Source organism: Saccopteryx bilineata, chromosome 9 (genome assembly GCF_036850765.1).
Source record: "Saccopteryx bilineata isolate mSacBil1 chromosome 9, mSacBil1_pri_phased_curated, whole genome shotgun sequence".
NCBI classification, from domain to species: domain Eukaryota; kingdom Metazoa; phylum Chordata; class Mammalia; order Chiroptera; family Emballonuridae; genus Saccopteryx; species Saccopteryx bilineata.
Window position 1 is genome coordinate 40302526 of NC_089498.1, and position 27149 is coordinate 40329674.

General features: G+C 52.0%; 2 protein-coding genes across 3 annotated transcripts in view; one reads left to right on the forward strand and one right to left on the reverse strand.

The window, feature by feature from the left end:
* The window catches only part of KLHDC4 (kelch domain containing 4), a 65598-nt gene extending 54910 nt beyond the window's left edge, over window positions 1-10688 (forward strand). The window contains exons 8-12 of one of the 2 annotated variants that reach the window (XM_066243519.1): window positions 6424-6499; window positions 8205-8413; window positions 9058-9457; window positions 10045-10149; window positions 10425-10688. In XM_066243519.1, the coding sequence (XP_066099616.1) occupies window positions 6424-6499; window positions 8205-8413; window positions 9058-9457; window positions 10045-10149; window positions 10425-10597 (963 nt within the window). In that variant the 3' untranslated portion in view covers window positions 10598-10688. The remainder of the gene's footprint in view (window positions 1-6423; window positions 6500-8204; window positions 8414-9057; window positions 9458-10044; window positions 10150-10424) is intronic. The other variant, XM_066243520.1, reaches the window with a different exon arrangement.
* Window positions 10689-18550: 7862 nt separating this feature from the next.
* Window positions 18551-27149, reverse strand: part of JPH3 (junctophilin 3) — a 102399-nt gene continuing 93800 nt past the window's right edge. Inside the window, exons 4-5 of the mRNA XM_066243523.1 lie at window positions 24175-25058; window positions 18551-20705 (exon numbers count right to left, since the gene is read on the reverse strand). Coding sequence (XP_066099620.1) covers window positions 20625-20705; window positions 24175-25058 — 965 coding nt within the window. The 3' untranslated portion in view covers window positions 18551-20624. The remainder of the gene's footprint in view (window positions 20706-24174; window positions 25059-27149) is intronic.

Below are 27149 nucleotides of genomic sequence, written 5' to 3' on the forward strand. Positions count from 1 at the left end.
TGGCACGCCCACCAGGGGGCGATGCTCTGCCCATCCGGGGCGTCAGTCTGTCGCTACCAGAGCCACTCTAGCGCCTGGGGCAGAGGCCAAGGAGCCATCCCCAGCACCCAGGCCATCTTTGCTCCAATGGAGCCTCGGCTGCGGGAGGGGAAGAGAGAGACAGAGAGGAAGGAGAGGGGGAGGGGTGGAGAAGCAGATGGGCGCCTCTCCTGTGTGCCCTGGCCAGGAATCGAATCCGGGACTTCCACACGCCAGGCCAATGCTCTACCACCGAGCTAACCGGCCAGGGCCTTCAGGGGATTTCTTGCTGAAGTCTTTCTAAAGGCTCAGTGCTCTCTGGTACATGTTGTCTGTCATCAGATGCAGCACATTTTCTGATCATGTCTTCCACCCACAAATGTAATGTCTTCTCCATCTTAGCTAACTTACATGTACTGTGCCTTCTGTACATTGAGGTGTGACAGCAAAAGTAGCATGGATTTCTTTTTCCTTCTGTGCAATTTTACTGTTAGATGGTTTGGTCTTACTATAGATCTGATCAACCTCACCGTACAGTTTTCTTTCTTATTAAGTTAAAATTTTCACCTCTTAAAGGAAACATGGCTTCTCTTGGGCATATCCAAATTGCCAGCATCACTTTTTTTTTGAGAGAGAGAGAGAGAGGAAGGGAGAGAGATGAAAAGCATCAGCTTGTAGTTCTATCACTTTAGTTGTTCATTGATTGTTATATGTGCCTTGACCTGGGGGCTTCAGCTAAGCCAGTGACCATGGATCATGTTGATGATCCCATGCTCAAGCTGGTGACCTTGCAGTCAAGCTGGTGAGCCTCTGCTCAAGCTGGGTGAACCTGTGTTCGGGCCAGTGACCCTGGGGCTTCAAACCTGAGACCTCAGCATCCCAGGTTGATGCTTTATCCATTGCGTCACCACCGGCTATGCCACCTTTACTACTCTTGCACTTTGAGGTATTGCTAAGTAAAATAAGGGTTACTTGAACACGGGCACTGCGATCCCATGACAGTCGATCAGATAACCAATTTGATTAGTGACTGACTAATGGTCAGAGAGCGTATACAGTGTGGAGACACTGGACAAAGGAACGATTCATGTCTTGGGTGAATGGCATGAGGTTTCACCATGCTATTTTATAATGACTTGCAATTTAAAACTTAGGAATTATTTTGGGTATTTTTCATTTAATATTTTGAGATTGTGGTTGACCACGGCTAACTGAAACTGGAGAAAGTAAAACTGGATACAGGGGGACTGGAGCTCATCCTCACCTGTCTGGGAGGCTGTTCTGAGCACACATGCAGATTGGGGTTGTTTCTGTCAATCAGTCAGCTGTAAATTAGAACTGCCTGGCTGACAGGCCTCCTGCTCTTGCTGTCAGTTTTATTGCTATTTCTGAGCTCTCAGGACAGGAGTTTTCTGTGTTCACACAGTCCTTGGTTTGGGTGAGGCTGGAAAAGCAGGTAACTTGAAGCTGGCTTCTCCCTTTCAGGACTTTTCGTTTTGACTCTTGACCAGGTTGCAGCTACTTTCTGTGGACCCTCCCCTGCCCTTGGGCTAAACGTAGGAATGCTGGGAAAGAAGTGAGGGCTCTCCAGAGCAGGGTTGCTGAGTCTGGTTCTCTGCAGTGCAGGGCCTTTGCTCACCTCAGAGCTGTTGCTGCCTTCTCCAGGGACTGGACTACTGAAAGTGGGAGTCTGGGTGGCCTGGGTGCCTGTTGTCATGACGGTCAAAATGAATCCATCTCTGAGTCTAAGACTGAGGGAGCTGGAGCTGCTGATTTGAAGACACGAGGATAGAGCCTGCCTGCCGGCTGCCAGACACAGTCCAGGACGGGTGGATGAGGGCAGTGTGTGCAACTCAGTGCTTGCCTCAGGTCTCGGACAGACTGAATAATTTTAGACAATTGAGTCCCCACCCCAACTTAATGTTGTTACATTTGATACACATCTCTCAGATATCTTTGCATTCCATTAATACTGTACTGATAGAAATTTATGTTGATTAGGTAGCTCAGTTGGTTAGAGCATTGCCCTAAAGCACAGGGGTTGCTGGTTTGATCCCTGGTCAGGGCACATACAGGAACAGACCAAAGTTCTTGTCTCTCTCTCTGCCTTTTTTTTTTTTTTAAACAAGGGAGGGACAGATAGACAGATATACAGGAAGGGAGAGAAATGAGAAGCACCAACTCTTTATTGTGGAACCTTAGTTGTTCATTGATTGCTTTTTCATATGTGCCTTGACCAAGGGGCTACAGCAGAGTGAGTGACCCCTTGCTCAAGCCGGCTGTCTTGGGCTTAAGCTGGTGACCATGGGTCATGTCTCTGATCCTATCCTTACGCCAGTGACCCCGTGCTCAAGCTGGTAAGCCCGCGCTCAAGCTGGTGACCTTTGGGCTCAAGCCAGTGACCATGGGTCATGTCTTTGACCCCACGCTCAAGACAGTGACCCTGTGCTCAAGTTGGTGAGCCCGTGCTCAAGCCGGCAACCTTGGAGTTTTGAATCTGGGTTCTCAGCATTCCAGGCCTGGGATGAAGTTCTCACTTCAGAAAAATAGAAAAAAAAAGAGAAGCCATTAGTGCACAACTAAAGTGAAGCAACTATGAGTTTCTCTCCTCTCTCTCTCTTCCTCTTCCTCTCTCTCTTTCTTTCTTTCTCCCCGCTCTCCCCCTCCCCCTTCCCTTACCCTCCCCTCTCCCCCTCTCCCCCTCTCTCCCTCTTCCTCTCTCCCCCTCTCCCCTTCTTCCTTTCTTCCCCTCCTCTGTCCCCCTCTCTGCCTTTCTCCCCTTTCTTCCCCCCCTCCCCTTTCTCTCCCCTCTCCCTTTTCTATCCACTGCGCCACTGCCTGGTCAGGCTCTCTTTTTCATTTCTCTCTAAAATCAATAAAATAAACATTTATGAATAGAGGAATACATTCTGCTCTGTAGAATGAGTGCCCTGGTCACTGCAGTGTGGCATTGTCAGTCTCCTGATCTGCTTAAAGGAGAGCCTCATCCGCAGAGAAAAGCTGCACCCTTTCCAGAGTTTCAGTTCCCAAGATGGAAGTTTGGCATCTCCAAAAATCCATGCAAATTCTGTTTTCTAGTATAATTCAATCCAGTAGAAAGACTAACTGGGTGAATTTAAAGCCTGTATGATATGCATTAATAGAAAGAATCTGTCACACAGGTGATCTGCAGTAAGAGACTAGTACAGGGCAGCTTTTTATTCCCTTTGAGGACAAGGTGGTTAGATTTTGAGGGAAGTCACAACATTGCAAGAAAAAAAACTACTATAAAGGAGTTAGCTGCTGGGGTGTGCAGACCTGTTGGCTAGTCAGTTCCAGGTGGAAGGCTGTAGCATTCTTGTCCCCCTGCCAGAGTTCTTTCTGGCTTGTCACTCTGCAGAAACTGTGGACTTGGTGAGTTACCTTCCTAGGAAGGGCTCTGGCCACCAAGGACTTGAAGGGAACATATTTAAATGTTACAGCATAGAAGATTCCCTGCCCCCACCCCCTCTTGATTCTGAGAAGAATTTATTGCTGTCAGCAAAACAGCACAGTTAATGCCAGCAGGTGCAGTGATGGCAAGGAGGCCAAAGAGAATTTGGCTGAAGCATAGCTGTTATCTGAGTTTCTAACGACAGAAATGTCACTAAACTCCTTCACTGTCCCCCTATGGGAGAGGCCTCTGGATGTGACTTTAGGGCCTAGAAATGCTGGGTCTTTTGGTCTGGAAGGGTAGACAGGGAGTGGTAGTCATATCCTCTGTGTTAACCTGCTAGGAAAAGGAGTATATCTAGTCTTAATAACTGGATCCTGCAGAAATTGCATCACTTGAATTGTGCAGATGTTTCCAAAAGGAAAATGAGGCTTGCACCAGTTTTTATTTCCTGAAATTCCAGCTGTTCCCCATGCATGACCCATGTTGACCTCCTTGGTTTTAGGGTATTCAGGTCACATATCCAATCCATGGACAGTGGATTGTGTGTTTTCCAAAGGAAAATAACGACCCCCCTCCCTAGTAAGCACAGTATATACTCATCAGTTAAAAGAAAAATAATAGGCGTATGCGTTTCCTGGCTGTCAGTTGAGCAAGCTGAGAATCAGCAGCATGCAGCAGCAATGAGCGCACCGGTCGATATATGCAGTGTAAGTCATGGTGACAGCATGCATCCTTGATATGATGTGAGGAGAAGGGACCTCTGGGATCCAGCACCCAAAAACCCTGTCCGATCATGAGAAAGACATCAGTCAAATCCCAATAGAGTGACATTCTATAAAACGCCTGACCAGCATTCCTCAAAACTGCCATGGTCATCAAAAACAGGTCAAGTCTAAAAACTGTCACTGCCCAGTCTTCTGGATTCATGATGGCTAAATGTAACATAGTGTCCTAGAACACAAAAGGACATTAGGGGAGAACTAAGGAAATCTGAATAAAGAATTACTTCAGTTAAAAGAAATTTGTTGCCTGAGCAGTGGTAGTGCAGGGGATAGAGCATTGACCTGGAATGCTGAGGGCTCTGGTTCGAAACCTCCAAACCTGGGGCACAGGCCTGGGTGTGCTGTAGTCGGCTCAATTGCAGGCTTATCAGCTTCCCTCCTCCCCCCACCTCAAGGCCCGAAAGAGAAGCCATTAGTGCACAGCTAAAGTGAAGCAACTATGAGTTTCTCTCCTCTCTCTCTTCCTCTTCCTCTCTCTTTCTTTCTCCCCTCTCTTGTTCTCCCCCCTCTCCCTCTCCCCCTCCCCTCCCCCTCCCCCTCTCCCCTTCTTCTCCTCCTCTGTCCCCCTCTCTGCCTTTCTCCCCTTCTCCCCTTCCCCTTTCTCTCCCCTCTCCCTTTTCTCCACCCTTTCTCCCTTATTCTTTCTCTCCCTTCTCTAAAATCAAGAAAATAAAAACTAAAAAAACCTTGTCAATAATGGTTCATTAATTGTGACAGGTGAGCCACACTAGTGTGAGATGTTAAGTGTAGAGGACTGGGTCCAGGCTATATGGGAATCCTTGGTACTATCTTCTCAATTTTTTTGACTATAAAACTTCTGAAATTGGCCCTGGCCGGTTGGCTCAGCGGTAGAGCGTCGGCCTGGCGTGCAGGAGTCCCGGGTTCGATTCCCGGCCAGGGCACACAGGAGAGGTGCCCACTTGCTTCTCCACCCCTCCCCCTCTCCTTTCTCTCTGTCTCTCTCTTCCCCTCCCGCAGTGAGGCTCCATTGGAGCAAAGATGGCCCGGGCGCTGGGGATGGCTCTGTGGCCTCTGCCTCAGGCGCTAGAATGGCTCTGGACGCAACAGAGCGACCCCCCAGAGGGGCAAAGCATCGCCCCCTGGTGGGCATGCCGGGTGGATCCTGGTCGGGCGCATACGGGAGTCTGTCTGACTGCCTCCCCATTTCCAGCTTCGGAAAAATGAAAAAAAAAACAAAAAACTTCTGAAATTAAATTTTTATTAAGAGTAGGGAATTTGAGGCCCTGGCCGGTTGGCTCAGTGGTAGAGCGTCGGCCTGGTGTGCGGGAGTCCTGGGTTCGATTCCCAGCCAGGGCACACAGGAAAAGCGCCCGTCTACTTCTCCACCCCTCCCCCTCTCCTTCCTCTCTGTCTCTCTCTTCCCCTCCCGCAGCCAAGGCTCCATTGGAACAAAGTTGGCCCAGGCGCTGGGGATGGCTCCATGACCTCCACCTCAGGTGCTAGAATGGATCTGGTTGCAACAGAGCGATGCCCCAGATGGGCAGAGCATCGCCCCCTAGTGGACTTGCCAGGTGGATCGTAGTTGGGCACATGGGGGAGTCTCTCTCTCTTCTTCCCTGCATCTCACTTCAGAAACATACAAAAAAAGGGGGGGGGGATTTGAAGGACAAATACAAAGAAGACTTACTGAGATCCTTCCATCCCGGTTATAATACTTGCCAAGCCAAGTTGTTTTCTGAACACTTTCATTGTTTAGGTAACTGCTGTAGCATCAGGCCTGGAGGACGTCACTGTGGAGAACGAGGTGTCTGGTTTGGCTGGTTAATAACACAGATTTAGCAGAAGACTCCAGGTTTAGATACCTGGGCTTGTTTTTAAAAGCTCAGTAAAGTTTCTCCATGGATAGTGGCTGGCTTCTGCTGGAGCATTATTTTAATCCATTCAGGGAAGCCCAAACCACACGTTTGGAAAGATGATGGGAACTGAAGGTACACAGGGACTGGGAGTGGAGGAGTAGCTGCATCGTGATATCATTAGCGTTCTCGCGTTATCTCCACTAGAGCCCCCGTCCATGTAAAGCGGGATTGCTGGGAAGGCGCAGGAAGCTCCAGTAAGAAAGGGCACTAGAGTGTTTTTAGCATGATCGTGGTTATTAGAATGGCAATTTTTTTTAATTTAAAATCTATTCTTAGATGTTATAGATGGCACCCTGCTAGATCTCACATGACTCCCCTTTTCCTTTTGCAGAAAGTCAAGAAAGATGTGGACAAAGGCACCCAACATTCAGATATGTTCCTGCTAAAATCTGAGGAAGGAAGAGAAGGTGCATGCACTATGGAAGACGGGCCTGTGGGTGGTCTGTGTGTTACTCTGAAGATGGGGCAGGGAAACGGAAGCCCAGCTGCCCTTGTGGATGTGGGGTTGGTGGTCAGCCCCCTCATGCTGCCTGGAGTATGGACAAGCCATCCGCATCCCTGAGCAGGCCAAGCCGGACACGCCATAAATAACCCTAAGTGTCTGCCTGTTTGCACAGCAGAAGTGTCCGAGGAGTGTTCACCCTCTTGTGGGGTGGGTGGGTAGGATGGACTGGCTTGAAAAACCCTGTCAAACCATGAACTCGCCTTTGTAGAGATCAGGGAACACAGCTTTCTAGTCATTTCTCTTACTGTTCTTGCTCAAGAGCAAGGACTGATGTTAGGAGATAGACTTCAGGAATGCTTACTGTGGGTTGACGTCCCCAGCGTTCACTTTTAAAGTTCCTTTACAAAAAGGAAAGTTATAGCTCATCTGTGTCACGCAGGACTTGTGTTGAGAGAACGGGACTAGACCCAAGGGATCTATTCAGTAGTATGGTCAGGGTCTGCTTTGTGACCTCTAGGAAGTGATTTCACCTCCCCGAGAGATCTGTCTTCAAATACCTTTCTCTCCCCTGCTCTAAGATTCTTTAAGTCAGGACTTCAGAAATGTCTCCAGGTGCTTCTCAGGTCGGTGCCAGCCACATGACTGATGAGGACATCTGCATTTCCAAGTGGCAACTCAGGCTTAGCGCTATGAAGCAACTTGCCTGATTCACCTGTCAGTGGACTTGACCTGGAAAGCTGGACTGTGTCCAGGTAGTAAAACCACAAGCTTGTGCGCTGTCGCCTGCATCCTGGCCATCAGGCCCGACCCCCAGTTAGAAGGACATAGGGCAGCATCATGAGCTGGTACACGCTTGTATGCATGTGTCATACAAGTACGTCTTACCTGGCTGTTTGCAGGGCACACCGACGTGCATCCTTTTCTGTTTCCTCAAAGTATTAAAATGCTGGTGGTAGTGAATTGATCTCATGGGCCACTAGTGGGTGCAGCCTGGAATCTCAGCCTGCGCTGTGAACCTTTGGAGGATGTTTAGGCAGGACAGAATATTTGCCATTTGCTGCTTCTGTTAAGTTTTTTATAATGTTTGTTAAAAGGAAAATCTCAGTTCTCTTTTCTAAACATGGTGGAAAATTTTTCCCCCATGTTTTACACTAGGTTATACTTTGAGGGCGATCAGAAGTTAGCCAGAAGCTGGCGGGAAGAACATAAAGTGCTGTGGCCTATAGGCATACAGCCGTGACCGTGCAGCCCATGCAGGGGGGAGGGAGGGAGGGAGGATGGAGCGAAGGTCTTCACGGAGTCTAGGGTGCAGCGTGCTTTTCTCGGCACTGGGTGTGCCCACCTCCATACCTCTGTTTCATCCCTGCCTCCTTCCACAGCTGGAAAGTGCCCCTAGCGTACAGTGTTTGGGAGGGTTAGTAAAATACATTCCTCAGAGTAGACTGAATCTTAAGAATTAAACTTGGGGCAGGATGCTGAATTGTATGCGGTTTTTCTGCAGAGGAAACAAAATGAGTGAACTTGGTGTTCTTTTACCCACAGTCCTGCATGTTTTTATCTTAGTCACGGGGGCGGGGGGGGGGGAACTGGGGACACATGTGCCATTGGCTAGCTCTTGGTACCCCGCCATCCCTTCATCTTACCTCAACTCCTGCTCTCTGTGACAGGCAGATGGGTGTGGACACGGATTAACCCTTCCGGCGCCAAGCCCACTCCCAGGTCTGGCTTCTCTGTGGCCTTGGCCCCAAACCATCAGACGCTGCTCTTCGGGGGTGTCTGTGATGAGGAAGAGGAGGAGAGCCTGCAGGGTGACTTCCTTAGTGACCTGTACTTCTATGATGCCACCAAGAACCGCTGGTTTGCGGGACAGCTGAAGGTAGAGTTGTGCTCCAAAGTGGGTCACCACGGTGTGTCATGCACTATACACACAACCTAACACGGTGCACCTGTCTCTCACCTCTGTAGGTGACACTCGGTAGAGGCTGTGTGGTCTTGTCACCCAGTTCTGCCTTCCATGCCAGGTGTTGAGACACACAGGCCCCCAGGTCCCTCTGTGCAGCTGCCACTGTCCTTACTATCACTGTAAGGGAGCTGAGCTGATCACCTTTGCCCCTGCTGCGGCACCAGCCCCAGGGAAGTGCACAGTGGGCTCCATCCCAGTGGTTGGACCCCCCAGGGTTTTGGGTGTTCTGATGAGGTCAGGTCAGTGGCCTCAGAAATAGGGACCGAGGTGAGGGCGGGCAGGCGAGCAGCTGCCCTTTGTGTCAGACAGCTGTGCAAAGGGCGTTGGCGCCTCTGCTGCAAGCCGGGGGGCGTCAGTTCCTGTTCCTGGGCCTGCCACCTTCTTCCATCTTTTCTGAGAGATGACAGGGCGTAGTCTTCAAGGTGCGGCCCCACAGGGTGGTTGGGGGCACAGTTCACCGTGTGGGTGTGCTCCCCATGCACCAGGGAACTCCTAGGCTGTCCCTGCTCACTGTGTTGTCTGCCACTAAAAGGAGCTGCCCTGCTTTTTGTCAACAGGGGCCCAAGTCGGAGAAGAGGAAGCGCAGGCGGGGCACTAGAGCAGAACATGGGGGCGCTGACAAGCAGGAGTGTGGGGAGGCCAGTGCAGCGCCCCTGGAGGTGGTCAGAGAGGTGGTCGCAGAGGATGGGACTGTGGTCACCATTAAGCAGGTGCTCGCTGCCCCAGGCCCATCAAAACAGCCACAGTTGGATGAGGATGACAGCCTTGAGGAAGCAGGTGGCCCCTTGGCAGAGCCCTGTCCCCGCTCCAATGCCATGCTGGCCGTGAAGCACAGCCACCTCTATCTCTACGGTGGCATGTTTGAGGCCGGCGATCGCCAGGTCACCCTCAGCGACTTCTACTGCCTTGACCTGCACAAGATGGACGAGTGGACAGTCCTGGTGGAGGCAGATCCAGGTGAGTAGTGGGGAGGGTAAACATTTCCTCAGGTGGGAATGGGTACACTGAAAGCATCAGATCTGCCCCAAGTGCCACCCAGTGTCGGCAGCCTGCTCTGTGCACATGGGCAGACCGGGCAGCCCCTTTACAGCCTGTGACCTTCTGAACCTCTAGGCCTTGTTTCCTCTGATCCAAGCTGCTATGTTCCTGCATTCTTCACTCTCATGTTGTACCACAGGCTGTCGCTAGTGGTACACTGCTCATTACTTAAATTACTACTTATTTCTTTAATATCTGAGACTGAAAATAAAGTAAAAATTCACACTTTCAGGAAAAGGTATAAAGCAGCTGGTGTAAGATTTGTTCCTGTCTTATAGCAAAGGAAGGTTGAAGAATACTCCAAGACAGATTTTCTGGTCTTGCCGATCTCATTCTCAGCATCTCTGCTAAGCCGCAGGAAAAACAATGTGTGTTGACTAGTTAGGGGCAGGGGCCTTGCTTTCCAGTCAGGTTTCTTTGGTGAGAAGGTGGGACCCTCGGGAGCGCCCAGTCTCGGCTGCCCTGGCTGTGGTGCACTGACACTGGGTGTTCATTTTGCTCTAAAGAAACGCAGGAGTGGCTGGAGGAGACGGACTCGGAGGAGGACAGCGATGACGGTGCGGAGGGTGGAGACGAGGATGAGGACGAGGACAGCAGTGAGGAGGTTGGGGGTGAGTCTATTAAAATTCGACCTTGCTATGTGGGTGAGCCTAAGTTTGTAAAAAACATTTGTATCTGGAGTATGTTTGAGTAGCTAGCTATTTGAGTGGTGTCATCATGCTTTCTCAGATAAAGTGCAGAATGGCCTCGCAATATCGTTTCTATAAATGCAGGTGTTCACATGTCACTCCATCTGGCCACGAGCAGGTGGCCCACACTGCCTGACCCAGGCCTCCTTCCTTGGCTGAACATGTTTCTTCTTATCCCCCCCCCCCCCCCATGAAAGAACCACAGCACCCCTTGGTGATGCCTGGTGAGCCGTTCACAGACTACCTGCCTAGGACAGAGCAGTATTGGGTGAGGCTTGCCCGGGACGAGGCCGGGCCAGAAGCAAAGGAGAAGAGAGTGCTGAAGGTAGCCCACACCATGGCGAAAGCTTTCTTTGATGACTCAGTGTGAACTGCCAGGCTGGGTCAGAAGTTAAACCTAGTGAGGTTGTCTTCCCTCAGCATCACTGGTGTGATTTAAAATAAACCGGACTGGGAACAAGGCCCTGCAAAGGCTGTCTTCTGTGCGTCCCTGCGTGCTTCAAGGTTCCGGTGGGGGCTGCTGGGGCAGGGCCCGGCTGGAGGGGGGTGCCCCCACAGCAGACAGCCCTTGGAATATGAAGTGCCCACAGGAAGCATGTTTCTGTTCTGATAAAACTGGAACATTTGTGCTTTGTGAAGGGTTTCCCCTTATACAAAATTCGGAGAGGAACATTCTGATTGACTGCATATCATCAACCTGAAGATTGACTTTTAAAAATCATTAGGAGTTCCTCCAGCTGCCTGTGTTTCATTATTATCTGTACAATAAAGTAGCGTTGGCTGGGTGGTTCTGCTGCTTCTCTGTCACTGGCTTCTCTTGGGACTCTTTTTTAAGTGAGAGGAAGGGAGATAGACTCATGCATGCACCCTGACCGGGATCCACCAGGCAACTCCTGTCTGGGGTTGAAGCTCGAATCAACTGAGCTATCCTCAGTGCCTGAGGCTGATGCTTGTTCCAACTGAGCTATCCTTAGTGCCCGGGGCCAATGCTCAAACCGGTGGAGCTGCTGGCTGCGGGAGGAGAAGAGGGAGAGGGTGGGGAAGAGAAGCAGATGGTCGCTCCTCATGTATGTCCTGACCTGGAATCAAACCCAGGACGTCCATACACTGGGCCAACGCTCTATCCACTGAGCCAACTGGCCAAGACTCTTGGGGCTCTCTTGGTGATCAAGTGTACCTGAAGCCTTAGGACCACGGGGTTAGCCTTGTTGGGGTGGAGGTGGTGGAGCCATCTTCTGTTCTGCTCCCCTAGAGCTCAAGGTTGTCATTTGCAAAGTGACAGAGGAAGGGAAGCCAGAGGGACCCCACCGTCCCCATGTGGTATTGCTGTGTGGGGCCTGGCCTGGGAGTAGGGTCCCTCACAGCAAGAGTTGTGGTGTGTTAACACGCTGGCTCCAAGCTGAGTGGCAGGAGACCACTCTTCATTTGTATAATTCAAAGGTTGGGCTTTAGATTACCATCTTGGTGCATCTTTTCATCTTAAATATCTTCAACAGTGAGAACGTAAAAAAGGAGAGTGGTAATGCCTACCTGCAGCAGAGCAGGGTGGGGCCTGGGCTTCAGTGGAAGGACAGGCCAGCATGCCCACAGCACCCCTCGTTCCACCTACTTTTATCTTCTCATGACACTTGGCCCTGTAGGCTCCCACAGGTATGGCCTTGTGTTGTAACAGGGCCCTGAGGGGAATGAGCTCTTGTAGGCTGGTTAGAAACAAGACACTCTCCTCTTGCAGTAGTCTGCCCAGCATGTCTGCCTGCCGGAGCCTCCCTCTGGGTGCAGTCCCTCGCCATGCCCGTAGGAGCTTTGGTCATCCGGGAGAGGCCAGGTGGGTGTTAGGCAACACTGGCTGGTTGGCATGGGCTGTGTTGGGTAGACGGTGAGGCATTCTGGTGTTTCCCTCTTATTTGTGCCACTTCCCTAGGCTACTGGGGCAGTCTGAGTCCTTTTCCGGCATTCTGGGTAGGGCTGGAAAGCTGGTGACGGCCACAGCTGGCCTGCCGGAGCTGCAGGTCCTCAGCCTTTCTGCTGATCCTGGGACTGAGCACACCAGACTCAGTCGTGCAGCTGCTAAGCCTTTGCTGAGACATTGAGAAGCAATAGTTGGAAGAGCTTGTTGGTTACAACATAGTTGTCTGTTCAGAGGCCGTTTTTCTTAGACGAGCCTGTAGTTAAATGAGATTTGAAAGAAGATTATTTATCTCTTCATATTATATAAATTTATTTACCCATTCATATTAGAGAGGAGAGAGATAGAGAGAGAGCGTAGTGGGGGAGGAGCAGGAAGCACCAACTCCCATTTGGGCCTTGACCACCAGGCAAGCCCAGGGTTTCAATCCAATGACCTCAGTGTTCCAGGTCGACACTTCATCCACTGCGCCACCACAGGCCAGGCCAAAAGAAGATAATTTTTAATCATCCAAGTTTAAAAAAAAATAACAGCCCCCAAAGGAGAAATTTTCTTGTACAAGCAAGTATCTTTTGCTGTCATGTCCTTGGAGCCATTGCTAAAGATACGGTTTGAGTAAGGAAGTTGCTTAGAACTCATGACAGTTAAATAAATGATCTTCCAGAAGAGTTGCTGTCTCTGTTGTTTCATTACTGTGATTCAAACACCAGAAGCATTGCGCCTTCAGTGTGCAGCCGCCGGGGAGCTGGGAATTTGGCACAGGGCCGCATGGTCCCCCAGGAGCAGCAGCCAGCGCCCTGCCACCCTTGTTTGTTGGTCTCTTGCCAGACTGAATGCTCTTGACGTCCCAGTGTCCACCTTGGCTTTGAGTGGCCAGTGCAAAGCCCCTGCCTTGCTGGAGCCAGAGCAGCTGGGAGACGGCCATGTTCAGGCCAGCAAGGGCCCTGCAATGACGTATCCGTCCGCTGTTCTTCAGTTGGCCAAGTGTTGTCAGTAATCCCCCCTCAGTACCCTCCCCCCCGCGGGTTCTACCCCTTTCTCTTACTGGTGCCCTCCAGCTTGCCACAGCAGCCCTGGGGACCCTGTGCTGGAGCTCCTTGGAAGTTTCCGTGGATTTGGGTCCGATGAGCTCTCTGTTCTCCCCACCTCCCAGGAGCAGCCAAGCTGCTGTCCAGGTTAGGCACAAGTAAGAGAAATTTGAAGTTGGCCAAAGGCAGTGGCTTTCTTGGGATTGGGTTGAATTGAGTAAAAATCAAAGGAACTACCAAGCTTGGGAGTGTTCATCGTTTAAAGTGCTGATATTTTTAAGGTATGATAGTGGTGTTTATTGCAATTTGACTTTTTTTTTTTTTAACCAGCTTGATACAAGCAGAAAGCCAGTGGCTATGTGACAGTAGAAGGATTTTGAGGGACCAGTTCTTCAGGGTTGTCCCACCTGAAGGGGGATGAGAGGGGCCCTTGTGAGGCTGCCTCATGTGGGATGAGCTGGCTTGGTTAGAAGCCCTTCAAGTATATTGCAAGGAGGTGATACAAGTGTTGGTTGTGTCAGGAGGGCAGGGAGAGGACAATTCCCTGGCGTGAAGGGAGAGGGGACAGTGTTAGCTCCAGCGAGTCTGAAATGTCCCTGCCATCTATTGCTTAGTTCCATGTGTGCCAAGGGGAATTTCTAGTGTCTGCTGCTTTCCCAGGTGTTGTGAATCAGGAAGCACTCTGTGTGTAGGTGGCTCATCACCAGAGACCAGTGTCATCTTAGCTCAAGAAGAGCCCATGGACTTCTGTTTTGCAAGAGAGCTTCTGACTCCAGGCTGTGTCTGGTCACCAGGGGTCTGACCATGGTGTCCGGTGGGAAGCTAAGGCACTGACCAGGACAGCTGATGGCCACAGATGGAAGTGGTTGCTCTCAGGCTGAAGACGGGCAGTTGAGCCATCTGTGAGGACTGGGGGACTTGGTGTGGGGAAGGGGTCTCGTGCATAGAACTGGGCCTGGGAAGACCACAGGGGGTCAGGGGAGCGTCTGCCGCAGAGAAGCTCATGGGAAAGAAATACTTAGTAACTATCCCCAGAGAAATATAGAAGTTGAAATTTAAGAAAATTCAAATAGGTTTGAAAAAACAATACTGTGAGATCCTTGGGGCCTCAGCTGGCAGAGGAGAGTGAGTACCATGAGGGGTAGGAGGCCTCAGGCACTCAGTTTATGGTGAGGAATCTGGGCCCTGAGACAGTGGACGGGGTGGACTATCTACTCACATAGGAAATGCTGGCGTGGGAGGGTGGGGACTCATTTCAGACGTGTGTTCACAGAGCTTTCCTACTCCCTGAGACCCTCCTATTATGATAGAGGCTATTATAGGCTTAGTCCTGTAAGTTGCAGTTATCCACCCTGAAATTTTGCCACTCGAAGGAACTTGCAGTAAAGACACTAATTTATGAGATGATGCAAGTTGTCCAAATTTCAAATGATATTTATTACTAAAAGGAGTGGAATTTTTCTTTAATCTCAACAGTTTCCCTTGCTTTCAGATAGTGAAATATATAGTAATGGTATAATTTTAAACAGTTACATTCATTAAAGAAAATTATTTTATTTTCATTTTGTAAGTAACCAAGCTATTATTCCAGCTAAATAAAAAGGCCGAGGTAATGTTTTTAGCTGCTTCATTAATAAGAAAAAAATCAACATAGTCAACATTCCCTTTTGTCAATGCACAAAGTGATTGCACAGTATTAGCAAACAGTTTACATGCACCGGGGGGGAAATTGGAAAAAAGAAAATGCAGACTGAGACAGATTTATGTTAGAGTTCATTCACAAAAAGGCATCTACACCAGGGTTAGTGGTTTCATGTCTAGAGATAGGATGCTTTTTGCGTGTTGCTCACCTGCACGATGAGGGTGTGTTGGCTTTGTTTCACTCAGGCTACACTGGGAGGCGCTTCTTTGGAAATGGTGAACGGTGCAAATAAGCAGGACACAGCTAGAGAATGTTGTCAGTTTTAGCTCAGTGTTCAGGAGGCACTGGCAGGTCAGTGGTCATGGGCACACGTGCTCCTGTGTAAGCCACTGAGTGTGCGTGAGGGCCGAGTGAAGGCGGGGTGAGGGTGCAGGCCATGCTGCTCTGAGAGGGAAGAGGAAGGCTCACTCAGGCCCAGTGGGAAGCACTCGGCCCAGGGCTAGGAGTACCCACGTAGCCTGGAGGGAGCATGCCCAGTACTGGCCCTCAGCTGACTCCTTCCTCCTGAGCCTCCCACTGTCTTCCTGACCTGTTCTGCTGTTCAGGAAGCCCACACAGGTCAGCCCTCCTCCTGACTCACTCCCTGCCTTTCATGGGCTCACGTGGTATGTAGTGCAGGTGTCATACATGGTCAGTGGGTGCAGTGTGTCCGCCCATTGGAACTAATACCATTTAGAGAGGAAGAGAAACCCTTGGGCTGTGTAAGTGCTCTTGCTCTGAGTACTCGAATATAGTCATTTTCAATCGCAGGTCTGCCAGAAATGTCGTGCCAGTCCATGAAAGCGTTACCCACCTGGATGTTATATGAAAATTAGAGTCGATCTCTGTAATCTTCATAGTTCTATAATTTTCATACAACATCCGGCTCCAGTCCTGACCTTCTGCCAGTCTGACTTTCTAGCAGGTGTAGATGAGTCCGTTGCCAAGGCTAGTGCTGCCAGCAGGGTGGAGGGGAGCAGGGGGCCACCATTCCTTGGGGCCTTCTGCCTCCATGGGTTTGGAGTGCCACTGTCACCACATCACCAAGCAGTGCAGCACAGCTGGAGAGCTGTGTCCATGTGTGGCACAGACATGTTGGGAAGGGCAGCAGGAGAGGATGTGTAGGCGTGACGACAGGCATGTGAAGCATGGGTCCCAAACCCGTGGCCCCAGCACACAGTGACTGTGTGTGTCTCAGGCAGTGGAGTGTGGTGGGGCAGTGAGGTAGGTGTGTGAGGTCTGCCACTCACCCTGCCCTGCTTGCCAACCCCCAGAACCCTGGGCCTGGCACTGTACCCGACTTGCCCGTGGCAAGGTCACATGCACACTTGGGCTATGCCCCTGGTGGCTCTGCTTTCCTGAAGTTCAGGAACATGTTTGCACATTTCTCTCGGGCACGTCCAAGATCCCGAAAACTGTGTGTGCAGTCAGTTTTGGAGAACATTTAGCCATCTTCCAAAGCATTGCCTCTGTCACCCTTGGGCATTGCCTCTGTTCTGGGCACCACACCGTGGTGTCGTCTCCTTCCTGCACTTGTTCCTAGGTGCCATGCGTCTCCTCCCGTGAGTTCCTTAAAAAGGGCTGAGCCCCACGTTTCAGTGACTGCGACCCTTGTGTCCCTTCCCGTAGTTCTCAGACAGTCCATCTATTCTGTAGTTCACATTGTCTAGGCATACTGATACACTGTAAAGCTATGGCTCCATTTTTATTTAAACCAAGGCAACTGCACTTATTCTTGCTTCTTTTCAGAAGTGAGTTAGGGACATTTCTTGGGACAGACCTTTTTTTTTCTTCAGTCTTTGCTTACTGACAGTCTGACCTGACCTGTGGCTCGCCCTGGACAAGAGGACAAAACTAACCAGACACCTTGGTTTACCAAGTCATATTTTCTCCCTTGTTTCTTCCTTCTTACCTGGATTCTGATCCTGTTACTTCACTTTTATGCACAACTGACTAGGAGCCAATCTTTGTCCTAGGACAAATTAAAAATGACTCTGTTGTGGTGTTTACTCAGTATCGTGAAACTGAGATGTTTGCCGGGTGCACTCAACACGATTGTAGAGTTGGCAGTACATTCAGCTATGAAATAGATGTCTTAAAACCTAGTAGGCAAAAAAACCCCACAAAAAACCTAGTAGGCACCTTTATGTTGTTTCTGAGACCAAAGGCTAGAAAAATTGGAAGACAAGACCTGTAAGAGTTAAAGAAACTGAGTTTTATGTAGAAAAGGGGCTGCTGCTTCCCCTTAGTACTGAAAAGTGTCACTGTGCCCGTGAAAATGAAATAAGCAACTGCCTTGGGAGGAGGCCACGCTGGGCATCTCTGGAGCACCGACGGGGCCTCCCAGGGCTCTGCCAGCCCTGAGCGCGAGTGCAGACTGCCTGACAGGAAAAGCTGCCCACAGGGATAATGCTGGTGCTGACTCTGGATGCTTAGATGTCTTTAAAAGATAATTAAAAACCTAAACTAAAAAAAAAAAAAAAAAAAAGGAAGAAACAGAAGCACTACCCCAAATATTCATCCACTTTCACAAGCCTCTGGGACTGTAGGGCTCTCGGAGGTGCCCTTTGTAAGTGGTGTGGCCATGTAACTCATCCAGACTGGCACCCTCTTGAAAGGGAACAGGAGCATGTTGACCAGACTGGGACGTCAGTGTCAGCCAGAACATGGGGCTGCTCCATTCGGGCGCCAGACAGGCCCTGAGGGGTCTGTGGACTGGTGAGACCTCGTGCTTCTCTTGGGATCAGTGCACGTAGGAAAGAGCCTGTCCTCCTACCACGTGTTGACTCACACCCCACACCATGGCGTTGCAACAAAGACGTGAGTGTATTGGTTGTTAGATGTGGTTGGGCTTCTTAGGAGAGACAGAGTCCTTGCATTTCGATGACTCTCTCCCCCCCTCAGATGATTTCGACAACGGGCATTGCATTTTTGTGGCTGCACTGAATTTTTCTATCAACATCATCTTCCTTGTCAGTTATTTTGGCTTATGGCTTATGTATTGCATACCTCATCTCTGTCTTTGGGAATCTCTGTGCTAATGATTACAAAATTTAGAATTCAAAAGGATGGAGACAGAGAGTTTTTCAGGGGCCTTAAGTCATCCAGGCGCTCTACAGGCACTAAGCAGACTTAGCGTGCAAGTAAATCCAATGAACGGGGCTCCTCACGTGAACCACCAACACAGACAAGTTGCCTGATGACCTCCGAGGGCAGTGTCCTTCCCAGCTCTTTTAGGGTAAGTGGGACTGCAGGGTCCCAGGCTTACCTGGTGAGAGGTGGTTGCAGGGTGGTGGCCCTTCTCCCCATGTCCCCAGCCCAGTATGTTGAGTATCTCAATTTCCGCCTCTGGTTTTCACATCTAGAGCATGTCAGGGGAGAAATGACTCTCACGAGACTGCCCTGGGATTAATTAAAACTTGTCAGTGCTCTGCACCACTGGGGCCAGCACGACACACGTCTCCTTCCCCACGGTCCCACATGTCCTTGTTGAGCTCAGCTCACTCACATTCACCAGGAGCGTGCATGACAGAAGCAGGTCAGTGGACCTGGCCCTGGAGTGAGGTGATTGGTGCACCTGTCGGGGGAACCTGAGGCTCTGGGCAGGTAGGAAGAGCAAGCTGGCTGCAAGGAAGTTGCGAGGCCGCCTGGTCTTAATCACACTGGGAAAATTAACTGCGCTTTCTGGAGTCTCAGACCCAGTATATTTTCATCTTGGTGGAGTCCACTTGGCATTCACCAGGAGTGCAGGGAAATGGCTCCACCTTCTGCGTGCAGGTGCGGAGGGGTGTTGATTTGGTTTTCACAAGTGTGTGACTGGCAGCTGGACTAGTGATGGAGATACCTAGTCATGAAACCACTACTGCGTCTATTGATGATGCGTGTTTCTGTGCCGTTGCTTTTATGTACCTAACTACCTCATGGTGTTTGCGTGTAAATATGTAAACTGCATTTGTAAGTACCCTTTTGACATGCAGTTATTGGAATGTACAAAAAAAAGTCTATAATCTTTACAAAGAGTTGCAGACAATTATAAAACACATATCCCAGCATGGATGATTCTGAGAGCTGCAAGGAGCAGGCATCTTTATTTGGTTCACTTCAGGTCTGCAGCAACCACTCGGTATTTAGAAAGAGGAACGGAAAATAAGATGTACAAAAAGATGTAATACCCCATTAGAAAGCAACATTATCAGAAACGTATTCCTACGGATCCTCCCTCCCTCTCCCATGTCCCCACTCCCCCAGAAGACCCCAAACCAAACTGTGAGAAGGAACGGGGGTTGAATGTATAACAGAAAAATAAAATAAAATAAAACTGAATTTAACTGGAACATGCTCTAATCTTTAGTTTATTTCTGGTTAAAAATATAGCAATCCAGTGCAGTGTAGTAAAGAAATCTGCTTGAAAGGTAGCAGAGAAACAGCGAAACATAAGCAAAGCAAGGCAGTCCAGACGGGCTGCACCCAGGACAACGGTGGGGACTCACTCAGGGCTTTCCCAGGTGTGAGCACAGGGGCCTTGCATGTGGACGTGCCCATGGCCCCATAGACATGTCCACACCCACTGGCCAGGTTGGCCCCGCAGCTAAGACCACAGGGCACTGAAACATTCTAGAACCTTCAACTTTTGTTTGTAACACTGGTAGAGAAGGCAGAAACACCAGGAACCTGTTTTTGTTCGACTGAAATAAGTTATGTTACATATTTTGGGGAGATGGATATGCGACGATTTCAGGAATTTTCAAGCCACTGGGTTTCATCCACATTCCTGTCCTGGGACCAGACCAGCTCTGGAGAATGAATGAGGCATCTGGAAGGAATAGGCATATCTGGGGGCAGTTGCAGGCACAGGACAAAGATGTGAAACCCATGGGCTCAGTGACAGTGAGAGAGACGATGTCATGTAAGGGCTGTGGATGTCTGACAGGGACACAGGAGCCTGGATTCCTGCCCTACACGGTGAACACAGGAATGCCACGTGCCGAGAGCCCCGGCGTGATGGCCCAGGGCCCCACACTGCTCCCTGCCCTCCACAGGCCTCTGGGCGTCTGCAGCACAGCTCCTTGGGGTCTGGTGGGAAGGGGGGCACTGGGAGGGCCAGTGGGGGAAATAAGGACTTCCCTTTAAGACTTGGTGTTGGGATCTGGCAAGGAAAGCTGTGGGGGGTGTCAAGACAGGGCTGGGTTATCTGTTTCCCCGGGAAGAGAAGACCTGCTGCTTGAACTAGACAGCCCGTATTGAAAACAGGAAAAGGCCCAGGCTGCTGCCAGCCAGAGCGGACCCCCCCTGCCTCTGTCCATACTTGTCACCCACTATTCCAGCCAGAGGAAAAGCAGAGTTAATTGACTTCCCGCATGCGCCTCACAGCAGCTGCTCCCCCTGGCTGGGCACGGCTGGACACTCTGCTTGGGCTGCCTCCTTCTCCACATCCCCGGTGGGAGTCTGATGACAATGACGACGACGATGGTTTTATTTTTTTGCCGCTGATTTGCCGGGATCCCTTTTCTTTCCACTTCAAGCTGGAGGGTCGGCGTGCTGGCCTCCTTCTGCCATGCCACACAGCATAGTGTTATACAAGCAAAGAATTTTGGCTAAAATCCAAAAAACATTACCCAGAAAAAAAGGCAAACTGTGAGTAATACCCAATCATGTTGTTCTGTGAAGCAACTCGGAAGTAGCTGTCAGGCCACTGAGTTATGATCCTTTCCTTTGTGTTGTTTTGCTTTTAACGTCCCCCTTTTGTACCCCAACTGGTGTTTTTGCTAATTTGACAATCTCATCAGATGAAAAAGTTAATAAACAAAATGGCGACTCCGATGTTCAGCAAGATAACCATGGCTACCAGGATGGGAGCTGAGCCCTAGAACAAAAGGAGAGAGAAGAGGTGAGCCCAGGCCTGGTCTACAGTGTTCTCTCTGGCTATACTCCCCCCCCACACACACACACACCCCAGCCCCAGGCCAAAGTAGGAGGTCCCAGAGAGTGGGCGGATAACATCACTTACGACAGTGGTTTTCATCCTTTTACCCTTGGCGGCTAGTGAAAATAGAATTACTTAGGGACCACTAAGGCAGAGATCACTCTGAGCATAAGTGAATTCAACTAAGATCATTCAGTATATAATCTTCATTCAACATCAGGGTATTAACTCTCGCATGGACTGGCACAGAACTTTTGGCTGACTGGTCTACGGACTGGCAGCTGAAAAACACTGGCTTAGGAAACAAACCAACCACTCGCTCTTCTGAGCATGGAGCCCTTCAGAAGTCAGACTGGAGGAGGAGGCTGCCTACTTGATTCTACGCCTGCAGTTATTGTTCTAGGAACACCTATGGCTCTGAAAACTCTGGCACCTGCCTCCCCTCTTGTGCCCAGGTGTCTCTGAGTAAACATCCTCATGCCCACATTATTTTTGCCTCCAGCTTTGTGCAACTGGGATTTCAGATGTCACTGAATTTCAGGTGCAACCCACCCTGAGTGGCCCCTAAATTCAGCCTGAGACCCCAAAACCAGCAATGGGAGAACCCTCTAATAGGCCACATCTTCCTCAATAAAAACCACCTGCCTGGTTGTTGGCTCAGCGGCAGAGCATCGGCCCGGTGTGTGGACGTCCCGGGTTCGATTCCCAGCCAGGGACACACAAGAGAAGCACCCATTTGTTTCTCCATTCTTCCCCTTTATCTCTCTCTTCTCCTCCCACAGCCAAGGCTCCATTGGAGCAAAGTTGGCCCAGGCACTGAGGATGGCTCCATGGCCTCTGCCTCAGGCGCTAGAATGGCTCCAATTGCAGCATAGCAGCACCCCAGAGGGGCCAAGCATCGCCCCCTGATGGGCATGCCGGGTGGATCCCGGTCGGGCGCATGCGGGAGTCTGCCTGCCTGCCTGCCTCCCCTCTGTTTCTAACTTCAGAAAAATAAAAAAACAAAAAGCCACCTTCTCATAAGCTACTTCAGCTCTGTGCCAGTTGCCATCCCTGGGCAGCCTGGTCCTTTCTTGCAAGCAACCTCTCCTCCTCTTGGGGAGGCATGATTGGTGGTGGCACAGTGGACAGAGCATCGACCAGGGTTGCTAAGGTCCCAGGCACAAACTCTAAGATCACCTTTTTTTTTTTTTAAGACTTTATTCCATTTTTAGAGAGGAGAGAGAGAGAGAAAGGGAGGAGGAACAGGAAGCACCAACTCCCATGTGCCTTGACCAGACAAGCCCAGGGTTTTGAACCAGTAACCTTAGTGTTCCAGGTCAACGCTTTATCCCATTGCGCCACCACAGGTCAGGCTAAGGTAACCATTTTGAACACAGGTTCAACAGCTTGAGTGTGGGATTATCAACATGACCCCATGGTCATTGGCTTGGTTTAGCACCTCCCTCCCCATCAAGGCAGGTGTGAGAAGTAATGAATGAACAACTAAAGTGCTTCACCTACAAGTTGATGTTTCTCATCTCTGTCCCTTGGGTCTCTCTTAAAAAAAACAAAACACGAAGTGCCCAACACCTTCAGAGCAGAGGACCCAGCCCGCCTGGGCACTGAGATCACAGGCTCCTCTGAGCTTGCTGTCCTTGAAGCGTCTCCGAGATGGGTGCAGGGGCCGCCCTCCTGGACAGGGTAAGGAGCAGCACCGGAGGCCTCCGAGAAAGCATCCCCCTTCCCTGGAGTCCCCACCTGCCCCTCAGGACCAGAGTAAGTGTAGACGTCTGGCTGGAAGACTTGTATCTCTACACAAGGAAGCTCCATTTTAAAGCACTCAGACATGCCAGCGTGGTTAAGTGGGCCAAATATGGAACCCTTCCTGCATCTTCCACCCTTGCCCATCATTCTGCTGTTCCTAAAATAACCACATAGGCACACGTGTGCACACAGGGATGGGTGCACATGGGTGGGTACACATCACATGCACATATGTCACATACATACGAGTGAACGTGCATACACATTTCCAGCTGCCAGGATGAGGAAAGTGGAGTTGTAAGTGCCAGCTGGTATTTAGGTCCCAGGGGCTGCTCTCTAGGGGGATTTGGGCACAGGGAGGGCAGAAGCATTTTAGGAACCAGCCCACCAAGAAAGACACTCCACTGGTTTCAAGGAGAAGCAGAAATGGCCTCTCGGGGGCCAGTGGGCTGTCTTCTGACTGGAAGCTTCTAAGAGGCACTACATCCTTACACCCTCGAGAGTCCTCTGGGGCAGGTAGATGCCAGCCCTGCCCACCAGGGTCACAATCTGGTCACGTGAAACACAGGCCTCGGGCTCTGCATGCCTGTAAGGCCAGCCTCTGGTGTTCCTCCTGCACAAGTGAGGCTGTGGCCCGTGGTGCCCACTAGCAAGTGACACTGCAGAGCCAGCTGGAATCAGCCTGGGGTCTGAGATGTGTGTGTGCCATTGGTTCTTCCTGCTGCCACCTGGCCAAGGGACTGAGGCATGTCTGCTTGACTGGGGGAGGCCACCTAGCAAAAGGGTCCCAGGAGGTAACCTCTGGCTGCAAGAGCCCTGCAGCCCCCGCACAATCCTGCCCAGGGGTCTATTCTTTCCTCCGGCCCACCCACCTTGGGAGGAGTGCTTCTAGGCGTGTCACACCTGAGACAGGCCTCACTCCCGAGTAGCCCCAGTGCTGTCCATGGGGCTTGATTAACCTGGGTCGTCCCATAGGCCTAGTGTGGGTCAGAGGCGTCTTTCTAAGGAACTCCCAGAGAGTGTGCAGTGTCCTGGCCCACACATGGAGAACCACGGCTGTGGCAGGAAGGGGGGCTGTGGAGTGGACAGCCGCACACAGAACTGCCTTCTCACCCGCTAGGAAGCAAGCTTTGCTAGAGCAGGACACCTGTGTTCTGGCAGATGGGGGGACCACAGCGCCTGATCCATGAGCGGTGGGGCCTTGGGAAAGGGACCTGACCCAGCCTGCTGTCCCACTGCTGTCTCCAGGACTGGGCTACTTCTCTCGGAGACAGTGCTGGTGAGGGCTTCTTACCAGGATGCTGGGGAGCCCCCCGACACACACAGCTGGGAAGTCTGAGCAAGCTGGGGGAAGGTCTGGGCAAGACTGGGTCCCATGCGGCCCAGTATATTTTTGGCAGCTTCCAACCTCCCAAGTGCTTTCGCTAAAAGGACCAATCCCAGGAGTAACCGTCTTGAGGATCTGTCTGAAGGAAATGCCACCCCAACCCTTGTGGTGGCTTCCTGTGGGGAGGGTCCCAGTCCTGTGGAAGCCAACACCATCACCCTGAGAGCCACTCCGGACCCCCCACACCCCACCCTCAGCTAGAAGAGGACTCTCTGGAAGTCCCAGTGTTGGTGGACCTGGGCTCTCGCTCCCCAGGACTGTCGGGTGTCCACTCACTGTGCTGGACTTGAGCTCGTCCTCGTTCTCCTCGTCTGACTCCAGGGCCACAGGCGAGGACTTCTGGGGTGGGGAGAAGGTGAGGTCCCAGCGCAGCAGCCGGGACTCGGCCCTGTCGCCCAGCTGCAGGCTCTCCAGTCTCTGCACTGCCGGCTCCGCGCTCGCAGCCGGCCGGACGTTCTCCTTGTTCTGGGACTTGGATCTCAGTCTCTGTGCCCCAAAGCCCCGGTCCTCACCCAGGCCCCGGCCGGCCGCCCCCCTGCTGTAGCGTCTCTTCTGGGGGTGTGCCTCCTGCCCGTGGGAGTCCACCCTCAGCAGGGGCTTCATCTCCATCTCATAGTTGCTCAGCTTCTCCTCATCCAGCTCCAGCAGCTTGGTGCCCCCTGAGCAGGGGTTGCCGGCCCGAGGGTGGGAAGTCCAGGAGAACGCAGGGGGCGACTCCGTCCGCCGCTCCCGGGGCTTGGGGTTGCCGGGCTGCTTGTGGCCCGAGCCCCGGGTGCGGAAGTCCTCCGTGGGCTGGCCGCTGCGTAGGGGGCCGCTGCGGACCCCCCTGGAGCCCCCTGCCTTCTCCTCACCCCAGCCGCTGCGGCAGTAGTCCCCTCCTCTGCCCTCCAGGAGCATCTGGATGTCCCCGCTTCGCTCCTCGTCCACCGATACCTGCCGCGAGAAGTGGGCGACCTTGTTCCTGGAGGCAGGGGCCGGTGGAGGGGTGGCCGAGGGGCTGGCAGGGAAGCTCTGCAGGGGGCTGTCATCAGGGGTCAGGTCCGAGGGGGTGGTGCCCTTGCGGTACAGCTCCGGGCTCTCCTGCTGCATGGGCGTCCCGATGGAGATCACCTCGATGTCATCACTGGAGACCTGGTGCTTCGGCCGCTGGTACTCGAGCCCTAGGTGAAGGAGGCAGCACACAGGCTGGGCTGGTTACTCACATGCTGTGTGGGGGCCTGGTCTCGCTTGAGGATGCAAGAGAACAGGCTGCGGTACAGGGGTTCCCAAAGTCCCTCCATGGACGCCAATTCCCACACCCCACGGGTGCTTTGAGGATGACCAGGTCACAAAAAGCAATGGTGGACAGCAGCTCTGGCCCCGGCCCCCTGCTGTGGGGCAGACCCAAGGCTCAAAGTGTGCAAGGACTTGGGCCCCGCCGGCTTTGTGGGGCCACCTTTTTGACCCCACCTCCTATAGGGCTCTCCTGAAGATGAAAGGAAGCATATGCTAGGTGACCTTCTACAGCAGTGGTTCTCAACCTTTCTAATGCCGTGACCCCGCAATACAGTTCCTCATGTTGCGGTGACCCCAAACCAAGAAATTTTGGTGGCTACTTCATAACTGTAATTTTGCTACAGTTATGATTTGGAATGTAAATACCTGATATGCATTATGTATTCTCATTGCCTCTCCGCTTCCTAGGCTTCTGTCCTCTGGCGCTTGCTGCACCCGCCCACTGATGACGTCAGCAAGCGCCGGACACACATAATGCGCTGCTATGGACTGTGGAGCGTCCCCCTACCCTTCCCCCGCCCCTTAGGCCCCGGACGGATGATGCAATCATGTCTGCGCATGACCGCAGGCATTCAGTTTGGAACGCACGCCCATAATGGTGTGCGTTCAAGCTGAATAGCACTGCTGCAGACGCTAGCGCGGCTTCTCAGCGGCTAAAGCCATCAGAAATATGTATTTTCCGATGGCTTTAGGCGACCCCTGTGTTTTGGTCGTTAGACCCCCACCGGGGTCGCGACCCACAGTTTGAGAACCGCTGTTCTACAGGGTCTCAGAGCCTGGGGAAGGAGGCCACCCATGGTCACCAGCCCTGTGCACCCGGGGTGGCCTAGGCCTCCTGCTGGCCAGGCCTGGCTTGGCCTGCGAGAACAGGGGTGGTCTTCCCACCCCACGGCCGGCCTGGGGCTGGGATCCCCTCCCTGTTTCTCTACTAGGACCTCTGAGCTAGGGCGAGAGAAGGCCTTGGGGGACATAGCACCGTCAGGGTGGCCAGAAATTTCTTGGCCCAGCAGGGCCAGGCGCCCCGTTTCTGAGGAGACATCAGCATGCTGTTGGCAGCACGGGACGGTGGCCTGAGGCTCTTGCTCTCACTTCAGTGTTTGAGGTCAGTGCTGACCACAAAAAGTCCCCGTGGCTGTTCCCTAGCAGGGCGAAGGCCCCAAGGGGAACCCCATGTGGTCCCGGATGGGGAAAGCTGAGACCCCATGAGTGCTGGGGAGACAGATGCAGGGGCCCAGGGCAAGCAGTCAGCACCCCCCACACACATCTGCACCCATCTGTCACATGGGGGTGCAGCCCAGGTGAGTCCAGGTCTCATTCAACCACCATGTCTCTGTGGGAACAAGGGCTGGGCTGCAGGGTCCCTACCTTGGTCCCCAGCACAGAGAGGAAAACAGGCCGAAGAGTGTCTGAAGGACTACGGGGAGAACTGCCCTCCCTATGCGGGGCCCTACAGCACTGTGTGGGAGAGCCCAGGCAGCATCAGACTCCATAACTCCACAGGGAGAACTGCCCTCCCTGTGCGGGGCCCTGCAGCACTGTGTGGGAGAGCCCAGGCAGCAGCACAGACTCCCATGACTCCCTGACCTGTCCCAACTGTGATCTGGACTTCCTGCATATCAGGCCCCAGGTGAGCCTGGGCACTAAGCCCTGCAGGGTCCTGTGGCCTTCCTGGGAGACCGTCTGTCCACTGACAGCCCTGGGGCGAGCCCTGCGGACCCCACACCCCAGAGAGGGGCCCTCCAGCTCAGCTCCAGCCCCGTCAGTCCCGTCGGCCTGGACAGCCTTCTCAGCTAAAATTAGTTTCAGAGCACGTGACATTCCTGGAAGCATCCTGGTAAAAATGCAAAGCACATGGAGCATGTATGGCTAAACTCCAACACTTTCACCCCCTATCTTGGGTCCTCCTGCCTCCCAGAAGCGGGCCTGGCCTCCCTCAGCTGCCCCAACGGCCAGGTCCCCTGCCACCGAGGCCAGGA